Source organism: Pangasianodon hypophthalmus, chromosome 14 (genome assembly GCF_027358585.1).
Source record: "Pangasianodon hypophthalmus isolate fPanHyp1 chromosome 14, fPanHyp1.pri, whole genome shotgun sequence".
Lineage (NCBI taxonomy): Eukaryota > Metazoa > Chordata > Actinopteri > Siluriformes > Pangasiidae > Pangasianodon > Pangasianodon hypophthalmus.
In genome coordinates, this window is record NC_069723.1 from 23,788,416 (window position 1) to 23,802,989 (window position 14,574).

At 38.7% G+C, this 14,574-nt stretch overlaps 1 protein-coding gene across 1 annotated transcript; it reads left to right on the forward strand.

Annotated features, from left to right (window-relative positions):
* The first annotated feature begins 6,203 nt into the window (after window positions 1-6,203).
* Window positions 6,204-9,841, forward strand: LOC128320047 (angiomotin-like 2a). The gene is made up of 5 exons (XM_053239573.1): window positions 6,204-6,260; window positions 6,513-6,605; window positions 7,471-7,641; window positions 8,374-8,439; window positions 9,479-9,841. The coding sequence occupies exons 1-5, from the start codon at window positions 6,204-6,206 to the stop codon at window positions 9,629-9,631; spliced, it is 540 nt and encodes a 179-aa protein (XP_053095548.1). The 3' UTR covers window positions 9,632-9,841.
* Window positions 9,842-14,574: the final 4,733 nt, after the last annotated feature.

Here is a 14,574-nt window from a genome sequence, read left to right on the forward strand (position 1 = left end):
TGTGATGGAGAGAGTGGGTGTGGCTTTAAAGAGAGAGAGAGTTTAGGCTTTAAAGGACAAGTGTAGCTACACAAGGTTTGGGTATAAAGAGTTTCTCTGTGTTTTAAAGATTCAGATTAATTGAAGTCTGATATGTTACAAATATCTTTGTTGGGTATTTAAAAGTATAATATGAAAAAAGGAACACATTCATGTCAGAAAAGCTTTTAAAATGAATTTGACTTGAATTAAATAACAAAAATAATACAAAAACGCCTAAAGCAACTTTAGAAGGGAGTCAGTACAGACAGTACTGTGAAGTAGCTCCATGAGGGGAACTAAATAAGAGGAAATAAGAGAAAGCAAAAAAGAGAAAGAGCTTGACAGCCATATCAGTCTTTTGCAGGCCCTGAGAGTGTCAGCTAATGGATACTAACCTGGAGAGAGAGGGAAAAGGAGAGAACACGGAGTATCAGGTTTGCTCTAAGTATCCTGTAGTGCTTTAAGAGGACGTACATTGATGATAAGCCTCCTACACACAAAAACAGACTAAACTAAGAAATTACCAATTACTATTTTTACAGTAACTCCTACAACAATCTGATTAATGACATATAAACTTAAACAATGTACCAAAAGTAAAAGATTTTGAGAAAGCAAACAACCAGACATCAAACAATAAAGCTCCAGGTATTGAATTCATTCAGCATTTTTAGTCGATCATCTGACATCCATGCTTCATTAAGATGTCTATAAAATAAAAAGTATTTCTCACATTCCATCACAAATGAGCACAAATAAGGTATTGCTGTTTTGTGCTACTGCGTGTCACCACTGTGTTCTCCTCAGACAGAATGAGTCGACGATGTTATAGAATGTACTGTTTTGGGATCCAGAGTCAGATAACAGAAATCTAAAACAATAAAATGTCCACAGGTTAGATGTTAATCACAGGATTTATAATAAGTGTGTGTGAGAGACCTGTCTGTTTTTCTGTCCTCCTAATGCTGCTCTATAGGAAATATTGTGTGTGTGTGTGTGTGTGTGTGTTAGAGATAGTAAATGTGTGTTTTTCTCAAACACACAGTGTACGAATGTGTGTGTGTTTCTGTTTTACACCTACACTGCAGAAAATCTTCCCGATCCAGCCACAGCCTCCCGATCCAGCCATGAGAATGATTTCAATACATTCTTCTTTTGTCAAAGGCATTCTTAAAGGCTATCTATATATATATATATATATACACACACACACACACACACATACATACATATATATATATATATATATATATATATATATATATATATATATATATATATATGTATATATATATATATATATATATATATAAACTAAGAAGGCTTCATTAAAGATCACAGTTACAGTGTTTTGGTATTTAGTTTCTCCTCCTTTGTTTCACAGAACTTTGAGTTCATCCACACTAGAGCATTGACAATCTGCTCATTTCTTCTCCATTGCATCCCATAGATGCTCAAAAGGTGGCTGGTATGCGTTGGATCACCACTGCTGAAGAATCCTTGCATTTGAAATGCCTCTCTATACTGCTGCCATCACTGAACACAAGCTCACCAACACCACTGTAGGAAAACAGTTCCATCCACCTCCATGCTTTATACACTATATGACCAAAAGTATGTGGACACCTGACCATCACACCCATATGTGGTTCTTCCCCAAACTGTTGTCACAAAGTTGGAAGCACAAAACTGTATTGAATGTCTTTGTGTGCTGTAACATTACAATTTCTCTTCACTGGAACTAAGAGGCCCAAACCAGTTCCAGCATGACAATGCCCCTGTGCACAAAGCGAGCTCCATGAAGACATGGTGTGTTAAGATTGGAGTGGAAGAACTCAAGTCTCCTGCACAGAGCCCTGACCTCAACCCCACTGAACACCTTTGGAATGAACTGGAACACCGACTGCAGCCCAGACCTCCTCACCCAACATCAGTGCCTGACCTCACTTATCTGTTGCATTACTCTCCCTTTGTGTATGTGTATGTGTGTGTGTGTGTGTGTGTGTATGTGTTCACTCCTCATCTTTATAGTGTCCACAGTCTGTTTCAGCTCCTGCACCTTCTTCTGCTTCTCCTGGATCCTCTGCTGGGATTTCATCTGCTCCTCTTTTAGCTCATTCTGAGACCAAATAAGATACATTTCATTATTTCTGTTTCAGGAGCTCATGATCTACAGAATTATAGTAAAAACAAAAATATAAAAAAATGTAAATTGTACATTTGGGAAGAAACAGCTAAATTAAAAGAAATATTGCATCTAGAACTAACTAAAATAAAATTTAAAACAGACCCAAAATAAAGTAGTTTCTATATTTCTCTGCACTTGTACATGATGAGTTCTGGTTTTGTGTGGAAATGGCAGCTGGTCCTGGGTGTGAATGTGTGGGTACGGTGCCCTGTGATGGACTGGTATTCTCTCACCTTGTGCCCGGTGTTACCAGGATAGACTCTGGATCCACCTCAACCCTGATCAGGACAGCTACATGCAGACCAGGACGTGGGGTTTGGGAAGAGACTCGCAAGATACATAAGCTCAACTTGGAGCTCTTTGGGACCTGATTATTTAGCACAAAGAAAAGGCCACCCAGAATTCCAGTTCAAGTTCTCAGAGTTCGTTCTAGTCATTTTTAACAGTTTCACAATCACTTCTTATGTGATTTATTTGAGGGCGTGGTCTGTATTTGAAAATGAGACCTTAAACATGTTCTGCACATTCGTGTAAGATTACACAGTATGTAGTGTGTTCATACACACACACACACACACACACACACATATATATGTATATATATATATATATATATCCATTGTACCACATTTGCAGGATGGTGGTGGTGTAAAATCCTGCTCTCCGCATGGTGGACTCTAGCCGATCAGGCAAGACTTCACAAAGGAAAAGATTTTCAATTCTCTCTGATTTCTCTCACTATAGAGCATTAGAATGAGCTACATGAAAGAAATAGTGCAAAGTCACTCTTAAAAACCTAAGTTATGCATCAATATTTAACTGATTTTGCCTTTTATATGTTCGGGGTATTTATAGGCTAAGAATGAGCATAATGAAAATATTCATTTTAATTCATATTAGCTATAGCTGTATGTAAATTTGCCTTTGTGTGTTTTTGAAGAACACATGCAATGTTCATTTTACATATGGACAGTAAGGACATAATGCTGGCCTAACACAGCAGTGAGACTTTCTTTTTCCCCTCCTCTCTCTTTTCAGGGGGAAAGATATTAGTGACCCGATCTGGAATCATGTCAAGACAAATTCACACCCTGGCAAAGCAGCTTAACTGCAAGTGGTGTCTAGTGATTCAGGTGCCTCCTGTCAAATCTGTCCTAATATCTAGCTAGAGACAGAAACATTTTGCTGCACTGGATGGGATTTCCTTCAATGGGGACAGTTTTCTGTAGCCTAGTATCATCTTTAGCACTTAGTGAATTTCTAGCTTCCACAATATCCATGTGTTTCATGTGAAATAGGAAACATTCATCTTGTCTAGTTATGATGTGAACTTGAGGTTTTTGTTTGGCTGAAATGCAACTAATGTTAACTGTTAGCCAAGTGAGTCCAAGTGACTGATGAGTCAAATATATAAAGCACGCATGTGGAAATGAGCAGTTCAGCTCTGGCACTTTTTCTGCGGGAAAGAATGAAAAGGATGGTAAATGTTATCAGGGCACAGACGCCATTTTATCCCCCAAATGTTCAGTGTGTTTGTGTGGATTTGATGGCAGTCCTGTGCAGCAGTGCACGCGCCGTGTTTGCATGTGGAGTGTAGAGCCACCAAAATGTTGGAGCGAGAACACAGTTTGAGAGGAGCACAAAAGCGCAAAGCTCAGCACATCAAAGAACAGCGGGAGCAGGATTTCTTCACCACTGTACCGAAGCTGAGGGAATGTTTTCTGGCTGCAGGGGAAAAGAGATGAACAGATGAAGCCCGGATTCAGGCCAAAATAAAGATGCGGATGTTGCAGGATCGGAAAGAAACATCTCCAAAACGCACGAGAGCCACTTCTCCAAAACGCATGTGTTTGTTTCACAAAACAAAATGGTGAGTTTGTACCAAGAGCATGGCTGGTGTCTTCATCCTCGAAAGGTCAATTATTTGGTGATCATCAGTCGGGTAGCGATTGGGGGGGAAATGAAGATGAAATCCTGCACAGATTGCACTTTACAATCCTTCTCAAGGAATTTAATGCAAACAAGAAAGAAAACCTTCTAAAGGTAAGAACATGCTGCTGCTGCTGTTGTTGTTGTTGTAGTTGTGAGTTTAATGAGTTGTTAATCCGCTGTGATTTATGAATGTGTTGAATGTGTAAGTGTGTCTAGTGCATGAGTAGCAGTGCAGTATATGTATGTGTCAGTGAAACATGGCAGTGGTCTGATGTCCATGTTCAGTGTGGCGCTGCGTGTTGGGATTGAATTGAACAGCGCACTGAACATTACAGGAGCGCGCGCGTCTCCAGAAAGGCCATTGTGACGTCACAATCAACAAGCAGCGCCTCTGGTGTGAAAAGTTTCCAAAAAGAGCGCAGAGGCTCAGTCTTTCACTGAACTTCATACTTCCAAGCTGTTTATCAGACGTGTTAAGGTGAAGGTGAGAGAATGCTGTCTTTCAAGAGTTTGGTCAAATTTGCAGTGTGTGCAGCTGGAGCTGGAGCTGTGGCTGCTGGAGTTTATTATGTTCATAAGCGTGGAGATGAGGAGCGGAGTACGGAGGCCTTCGAGGGCACACCTGTCGACGAAGGTAGGCCATTTCCATGAGAGCTTCTCAGTCCTGGTGTAGCCATGCATTGTTAAATGTGATTAAAAGAAGTAGTTTTTCCAATCAGGGATGTAGCCAGAGCTTTTAGGCCACACTGTGGTGGCCAGGTTAGAGCAAATATTGTGTTTTATTGTGCTGGCAGTCTAGGGTGAAGCAAAATACTAATCAGCATCCATAGGAAATTACATAGGTCACTTTCTACCCCTATAACAATAATAATAATAATAATAATAATAATATATAACAATAATAATAATAATATTAATACATTTCAGTTCAGTAGGATTTTTCAGTGCCGTATGAGCTGACTGCTTTTGACCAGACTTGTGTGAACTTCAAATTATACATATTAGGTACCTTAATTAATTTAAACTCTGATGAATGCATGCTTACATGATGTTTTCGCGTTTGCATTTAGACCCAGTGCAGAGAGCCTCTTCAGGTTTTCTGCATTCTTCTGATGGACACAAGGACACGCAGATGGACAAGGCCACCCCTGAGGTACTCCTCAAACCTCAATCACATTCATTTACCAGCCAGCAATTAGCTATTAGGCTTTAGATTTTGTACTGGATTACAGTTCTGTGCAATATCTAACAAGATTTTGGGTCATTATTAGTCAAAACATGTCAATTTTAATGCAAAGTTGGTTATAATTGGTTTGTATATGTACATAGTTACTACTAGGTATGTATATGAGCTGTCTGTTTAAACTAGAAGGGTGTTAGGTCGAACTTTCTGGAGTTGTCTTTGTAAATCTGTGAAGAATAGATCGCCTGTAAACAATGCATTCAGTACGTTACATATTACATATCGAGAGGTAAATATAGTTCTTATGGATTCTTATATGCTCACAGTATGTCTGTACATGTGTGTTTGTTCATTCTTCAATGCTTTGTCCATTGTACATGTCCCCAGAATTTATGTTTGTCCTCAGAAGTGTCTAAACATGTGTGTAAAAGGAAAGACAACATTTTTTAACCTTCAGGGGTCTGTGGCCGAGGCGGAGGAGAAGAAGGAGAAGGATGAGGTGTCCGGTGTTCAGCTGAACAGCCAGGAGCTCTATGTGCTGAACCTGGAGCACAGAGTGATGGAGCTGGAGAAACTGCTCTGTGAGGCTCACAGACAGTCTGAGATGAAAAGCAAGGTGAGTGAGAAAATCCTCACATTAAACAATATTTCTCAAATTAATATGAGTACCAATACAACTGAGAAAAGAAAATATCTCCACACTGGAAGTTATGTTCACCTGCGCCTAAAAACGGTCCAAGAGAGACGATACAAACTCTGAGCAGACAGTATTAAGTTTTGATCAGTTATTTATTGATCACTGGGTCTCATTAAGAAATGTTCTGACCTATGGCTGTCTTTCAGGAGTGTGAGCAAGAGCAACAGGCTCCCAGAGTCCTGATGGAGAAGTGCGATGAGGTGAAGGAGGTGGTAAAACAGAATGAGGAGTTAAGGAAGGTGAGCTATTTTATGGGGAAAAAAAGCTTTGCAAGAGCCACAAAACAAACTTTGACCAGACAGTATTAATTCTTTCAAATTTTGATCATTTATTGATTGAATCTCTACTGAATATTAAGAAATTTTATTTGATTATGCATAACAAAAAAATCACTTAAGCCCATGTGGCTTCAAGTCGAACTTATAAAAAAATTAAAAGTGAAGGAAAGTGGCCCCTTTAGCACTAAAGTTTGAAACTCTTCTGTCTTTCAGGAGTGTGAGCAAGAGCGACAGGCTCACAGCATCCTAAAGAAGAAGTGTGATGAGATGAAGGAGGTGGTAAAGAAGTATGAGGAGTTACTAAAGGTAAAAGCCTTTTTATGAAGCCGTGACTGCTATCATTACTCTGGGCATTTCAAACACATGGGCATTTTAGTAATAATAATATAAGCTTAATAATGGTAATAGTAATAATAGTCAAGCTTAATACAATAGATACATTCATCTTTTCCTTGTATTTATTTGCCTGATGCTTAAATTTGAATAGACGTACAATACAAACCTAGAGCGGTTAGTTTCAAAGCCCTAAGGCTTCCATCAAATGTGTGGCAGTCTGCAAAAACCCGACGGTTTTCACTCTGGCCGGTACAGTCTTACTTTCTGCTAGTAATATACTTTGATATCTAAAGTTTAAGGAAACACAAACATAGATTAACAAAATGCTGCAGTAAATGCAGTCGGTCTGCCTAAAGATGTCTAAAACTTTGCTAGGAGAGTGTGTTTTTCTCATGGTGTTATCATGTGTTTAGAGAGCTGCATGCCGTAGTAAAATGGACGTTTTAGTCTAAAAAAGACCAGAACTGAATGAACAGAGTGACTTTTATGTGATGTGCAACTCCTTTCCCCTTGTAAATTTTTTTTCTCCATAAGTAGATTAGGTTAAAAATGTAGAGAAAGTCACAGCATCTTTCAGTATTCTTGCATGATGTTACACAGTCCTCGCTGTTGGACAATAATGAACTGGACAATAACTCTGGTTCTCCGGATGAAATAGTGAACACTTTTTTGTTGCACCACTTCGGGAGCCCCCAGTATGACAAATATTAAGAAAATGAAATATCTGCACCCTGGAAGTGATGTTCACCATGTCTAAACTTTCCAAGAGAGACAATACACACTTTGACCAGTGTTACATTTTTATCAATTATTTATTGATCATATGAACTTCCAGTCCTCTCTGGCTGAAGCTGAGGAGAGAGCTAAGATTGCTCTGGAGTCCAGTGCTCTGCTGCAGCACGAGAACTCCAGCCTGAAGGACCAAGTGAAAACACTGCAAGGCTCAGTGGAGAAGCTGGAGGGAAAACTTCATGAGACCCACAGGATGTGTGAAGAGATATTGGACGTAAGTGAGAAAAGCCTTAATAACAATTTAGACGTGCACATAAAGAGATTTGTACAATTGTATTGCTAAAAGTAAAAAAAGAAAAAAAAAACTGCACACTAAAAACAATGCTCTGAAAGTGATTTGTTAAAAACCAACACTTTTGCAACCTTTTCTAAATTTTTATCACTTGCCACTTTTATCACACCTGACCACAGGTGATCACTTTAAGACTACATCCTGGCTCGGCTTGGCTTCCCATAAAATTCCATTAAAATGTGCTAATGAAATATTTACCAGTGTGTCTATATTATTCATCACTTTTGGTGAAACTCAATATTTTGAAATTTCCTTTGAAGCCTGTAGACACCCAGCTGATAGAACTCGATTGTTGCACGGTTTCACTGGGATCCTAGTGCAGATTCAAGTACAGTGTGTTTTAATTGAAGAAAGATTCATGCTCTTTTAAAGATTAACAGGCTTTTAATATGTTGGAACACACACTTTTGCTTCCCGTATTTTAAAAACCACTAGCAGCTGCCTGACCCAGCTCATGAAGAGCTTGAGGACTAAATGATGACGGTGTAATGAAAAACCCATGGCACGATAATCATCCAACCCAACATTATAATTTGAATTATATCACAGCATTTGTTTACAGCTACACTTTTTTAATTTAAATGACCCATTGTGGATGTGAATATTAAGCACTCATTAAGTTTGAACCTCTTCTAATCCATGGTTGTCTTCTAGGAGTGGGAGCGGGAGCGAGAGGGGCAGGATCACAGCACTGATTTGTCCCAATTTGAAGACACTAAGGTAAGCTTTTCTTCTCTTGAAGCCACTGTTTCTGTGTGTAGGGGGGGATTGTAGCACAGAGGAGTAAATATATAATGTTGGGGATTTTAAACACTCATTTTGAAATCCTGATTTGAGCCATCACTCATCACTTGAGTTCACAACTGATCATTTGTTCACAACCAGATGTCCTGTGGATCTTTGTTTGCAAGCTTTCTATCTAATGTGACTGAGTAAACTAGCTAACTGTCTTTCTGAACAACAATCTCTATTCCAAATCAAGGAACTCTTGTTTCTAGTGGAAAAGAACAGCCACCTAATAATATTTTATCAGATTTACGTTAGATTTTGTGTTTCTTGCATTCAAGAAAGATTTCTGGACACACTTTGATAATTTACTAAAAAGCTAGTACACAGTGCTGCTTTGAATCAAAATGGAGTCCTTTAAGTGGAATTTCATTATAATAATTATAAGGTTTATCAGTTAGATTTTGGTTTAATAACGATAGAGAAAATTTATTAAGAAAATGGTGAAAAACATGCACAATGAATGCATAATTAATATTCTCTTACTTAATAAACCTTTTTTTTTTTTTTTTTTTTTTTTGGAAGCCCCAGCAGTTAAATGATTTTCTGTGCAGAGCGTGTGGACTGCCTGATTTATGGAGTGTCAGCTCTATAAAAAAATCATTTCTTTTCTATTCATATCTGTATTTGTATCTGTTCATTTTGAAAACATTATTCATGTTTGGTTACAGCCCTAACGGATGAATAAATGGATACTGTAGATGTATCATCAACATTTACATGAATGTGGTTTTTGTTTGTTCAGCGCATTTTATATCCGCGTGCGTACTGACATCTTTTTTTTTTCCCATTGCCCTGTCAATCTTTCTGGCAAATATCCTAAAAATGACAAAAAAGTGTGCCTCCTATTCATATATGTATTTTGTATCTGTTTAGAAAGCATCTGTTAAATTTCAATAATGTATTCATCTTCAGTTCCATCATTAGTGTAAAAGTAAATAAAGCAAATACTCTTTGGTCCCTGACCTTCCAGGTCTCCCGAGCTGAAGCTGAGAAGAGTGCTCAGAATGTGCTGGAGTCCAGTGCTCAGCTGGAGCACGAGAACTCCAACGTGATGCACCAGGTAAACACACTGCAAGTCTCAGTGAAGGCGCTGAGGGGACATCTCTATGATGCCTTGCATTAAGCTGTACTTTTCAAATTAATACCAGGACTTCACAGGCTGAACTCCTGATTATTGACTCTCCTGTCTACATTTTTTGGTGTTTTTCCCCTTTTTAACACTATTGTAGCAAATTAGTGGGTGCACAAAGAAAGAGCTTGGAAATAACGGTCCCCAAATGGTATGTTAAAAAACTGCAGATACACTGCTGCAGCCTTTTGTAGCTTTTCATTACTTGCTGCTTTGATCACACATGACCCGGCTCATGAAGAGCTTGAGAACTAGCTGATGTGTAATGAAAAACTCATGGCATGATAATCATGCAACCCAAAAAAGTGAAATGGCCCATTGCAGATGTGAACATGATTCACTCAAGTTTGAACCCTTATCTGCCTCATGGCTGTGTTTTAGGAGCAGGAGCGAGAACAACAGCATTACATTGTCCTTTGGTCTCATGACGATGACACTAAGGTAAGCTTTTCTTCTCATTAAGCCACGAGTGCTATTGTGTATGAAAGAATTTTTTTTTGTGACCCAGAGGAGTAAACACAGCCACATATGGTTCTTCCCCAAACTGGTGGCACGAAGGCGGAAGCATGGAATTGTCTAGAATGTCTTTGTATGCTGTAGCATTAAGATTCCCTTCACTGGAACTACTGGGCCAAACTGATGTACAGCAAGGTGTCTTTTAAAATGAAGGCAATTACAGTTTAGTTGTTTAGTTGCAGTTGGCCAGATGAAGGTAATAATTGCAGTTGGCCAGATGAAGGGACAAAACCCTGTTTACAGATGTTGTATCATATAAACTGTGGAGCTATTCTTATGAGTGATGATACTGTCCTTAAAAATTTTGAATGTGTGTACAAGTAAATAAAGCTGAATACATTTGTTCGTTGAACTTCCAGTCCTCTCTGACTGAAGCTGAGGTGAGAGCTAAGATTGCTCCAGAGTCCAGTTCTCAGCTGGAGGATGAAAACTCCATCCTGATGGAACAGGTAAAAACACTGCAAATAATGTTTGCAACCAAATGCTCAGTACTAATGTTGGTACTGTACCTTTGTCCTTTAATGTAAACATGAATGGAGTGATCTGGCGTGACATGTGGAGTTGTAAGTTGCGAGTCTATCTGAGGGACACTCGTAACCTTGGAGAATTGAAGATGACTTGCTGAAAAGAATGGGCCAAAATTGAACTGCAGTTTTTTAGAAAGCTTATGATTTCTTACTGTATATGCCTCTTAGCTGTAATTACTAACAATGGCTTTGCAACAAAGTACTAATATTGGAAATGTGTTGTGTCTGAATTCCTTCGTCCCCTATCAATGTCATGCTCTCAGAACACTCTGGAGCACGAGAACTCCAACCTGAAGGACCAAGTGAAAACACTGCAGAGCTCAGTGGAGACACTGGAGGGACAACTCCATGAAACCCAAAGGATATGTGAAGAGATACTGAACGTAAGTGAGAAAAGCCTTAATAACAATTTAGAGTTGCACAAAAAAAAGATTTTTACAATCATACAGCTAAATGAAAAAAAGAAATAAATTCTGCGCACTGAAAACTGATTTTGAAGTGCTGATTTTGAAAAAAAATTTTTTTTCAAAAATTTTTTTTCTTTGTTTGTCCCACCTGTATGCACTGCTTCTCTTTATGATAATTGAGAGACCTCTTAAAGGGGCAGAACCTTGTAACCAACTGCTAATCATTGAAATGGTAATGAACACGACTGACATCTGAAACTTACACATATCAGCGCCAGTCAGACTCACCACTCGGGAGCCCCAGTATGACAAATATTAAGAAAATGAAATATCTGCACCATGGAAGTGATGTTCACCATGTCTAAACTTTCCAAGAGAGACCATACACACTTTGACCAGTGTTACATTTTTATCAATTATTTATTGATCTTAATCTTATAATTATAACTGCAGTGTTACTTTGTGTCACAGCATCTGTTTACAACTATGCATTTTCCAAAAAAACAAGTGAAATGGTCCATTGCAGATGTGAACATTAAGCACTCAAGTGTGAACCTTTTCTGCCCCATGGCTGTGTTTTAGGAGCAGGAGCGGGAGCGACAGGATTACAGTATCCTTTGGTCCCATTATGAAAACACTAAGGTAAGCGTTTCTTCTCATTAAGCCACGACTACTATTGTGTGTGGAAAATAAAAGTTGAGAACACAAATAGTGTAAAACCATTAAAATGTAACAAATTATCCTAAAGTAAGTATGTCATAATATGTCGAAATTTTATCTATTCTCAGGAGTGATGATACTGTCCTTAAAGTTTTTGAATATGTGTGTAGAAGTAAATAAAGCTGAAAACATTTGTTTGCTGAACTTCCAGTCCTCTCTGGCTGAAGCTGAGGAGAGAGCTAAGATTGCTCTAGAGTCCAATGCTCAGCTGGAGTATGAAAACTCCATCCTGATGGAACACATAGAAACACTGCAGGGCTCAGTGGAGAAGTTGGAGGGACAACTGTGTGAGACTCACAGGACACGTGTCAAGTTATTGAAGGTAAGTGAGAAAAGCCTTGCATTAATCTGTTCTTTTGTCCTGTAATGTAAACATGAATGGAGTGATGTGTCGGGACATATAAGAGGAGAACTTAAGCTCATTGGCCAAGAAACTGAATCTGGAGATGGATGTTTCAACAAAATAACAACCCCAAACATACAGCCAAAATGACTGAAGAAGGTCTCGCATGGCCTAGCCAGTCTACTGACTTGAATCCCCTTGAACATTTGGGGGGAAATTGAAATTGCGAATCTATCCGAGGGACACTCATAATCTTTGGGAATTGAAGATGATTTGCTGAAAGGAATAGGTCAAAATTGAACCACAATCCTTCAGAAAGCTCATTAGTTCTTACTGTATATGCCTCTTAGCTGTAATTACTAACAGTGGCTTTGCAACTAATGTTGGAAATTTGTTGTGTCTGAATTCCTTTGTCCTCTATCAATATCATGCACTCAGAACACTCTGGAGCTCGAGAACTCCAACCTGAAGAACCAAGTGAAAACACTGCAGAGCTCAGTGGAGGAACTGGAGGGACAACTCCATGAGACCCACAGGATGTGTAAAGAGATATCGAACGTAAGTAAGAAAAGCCTTAATAACAATTTAGAGTTGCACATAAAAAGGAATTTTTACGATCATACAGCCAAATGTAAAAAAAACAAAAAACAAATCCTGCACACTAAAAAACAATGCTCCACAAATGATGTTAAAAACTGCAGCAACAGTGAGTGTGTGTGTGTGTGTGTGTGCGGGTGCATTTTGTATTTAAAGAAATCATTTATTGGACAAAGCACTCTTCGTTTGTCCCACCTGTACACACTGCTTTTCTTTATGATAATTGAGAGACCTCTTAAAGGGGCAGAACCTTGTAACCAACTGCCAATCATTGAAATGGTAATGAACACGACTGACATCTGAAACTTACACATATCAGCGCCAGTCAGACTCACCACTCGGGAGCCCCAGTATGACAAATATTAAGAAAATGAAATATCTGCACCATGGAAGTGATGTTCACCATGTCTAAACCTTCCAAGAGAGACCATACACACTTTGACCAGTGTTACATTTTTATCAGTTATTTATTGATCATAATCATACAAACTAACATTGCAGTTTTAATTATATCACAGCATCTGTTTACAACTATGCATTTTCCAAAAAAAAAAAGTGAAATGGTCCATTGCAGATGTGAACATTAAGCACTCAAGTGTGAACCTTTTCTGCCCCATGGCTGTGTTTTAGGAGCAGGAGCGGGAGCGACAGGATTACAGTATCCTTTGGTCCCATTACGAAAACACTAAGGTAAGCGTTTCTTCTCATTAAGCCACGACAACTATTGTGTGTGGAAAATAAAAGTTGAGAACACAGATAGTGTAAAACCATTAAAATGTAACAAATTATCCTAAAGTATGTCATGTTCACTTCAAAACTGCACACAGCTTGTTTATATCCCTTTTCTCATAAGCATTAAGCTACAATTAGGCTACTTTTCATTAAAGCTGATTTACAGCAGTCTGTCTTTTAAAATGAAAGAAATTACATTTTAGTTATTTAGTCGCAATTGGCCAGATGAAGGTAATAAATGTGGGACAAAACCACATTGTTCCACAAAAGCATCTCTGCCAAGCTGTGATTGAACAGCACTGATCTGGTCACTCTATGTGCACTACTAATATTAAGCCTTTATTTTATTTAATAATCTCTGAGATATTAGGGCGTAGTGTTTACAAATGTTGTAACATATAAGCCATTTATCTATTCTCATGAGTGATGATACTGTCCTTAAACATTTTGAATATGTGTGTAGAAGTAAATAAAGCTGAAACATTTGTTTGCTGAACTTCCAGTCCTCTCTGGCTGAAGCTGAGGAGAGAGCTAAGATTGCTCTAGAGTCCAATGCTCAGCTGGAGTATGAAAACTGCATCCTGTTGCAACACATAGAAACACTGCAAGGCTCAGTGGAGAAGTTGGAGGAACAACAGTGTGAGACTCACAGGACACGTGTTAAGTTAGGGAAGGTAAGTGAGAAAAGCCTTGCATTAATCTGTACACTTGTCGTGTAATGTAAACATGAATGGAGTGATGTGTCGGGACATATTAGAGGAGAACTTAGAGGAGAAACTGAATGTGGAGAGGAGATGGATGTTCCAACAAGACACCAACTCCACACATACAGCCAAAATGACTGAAGAAGGTCTCGCATGGCCTAGCCAGTCTACTGACTTGAATCCCATTGAAAATTACTAACAATGGCTTTGCAATAAAGTAGTAATGTTGATAATTTATTGTGTCTGAATTCCTTTGTCCCCTATCAATTTCATGCACTCAGAACACTCTGGAGCACGAGAACTCCAACCTGAAGGACCAAGTGAAAACACTGCAAGACTCAGTGGAGAAACTGGAGGAAAAGCTTAATGAGACCCACAGGATGTGTAAAGA

Excerpts from the sequence above, each read along its gene's own strand:
- LOC128320047 (XM_053239573.1), top strand. The coding sequence starts at position 6,204 with ATGGAGAAGTGCGATGAGGTGAAGGAGGTGGTAAAACAGAATGAGGAG. Across the intron at positions 6,261-6,512 it reads AGAATGAGGAGTTAAGGAAG|GAGTGTGAGCAAGAGCGACA; the intron begins GTGAGCTATTTT and ends TCTGTCTTTCAG. Across the intron at positions 7,642-8,373 it reads TGTGTGAAGAGATATTGGAC|GAGTGGGAGCGGGAGCGAGA; the intron begins GTAAGTGAGAAA and ends GTTGTCTTCTAG.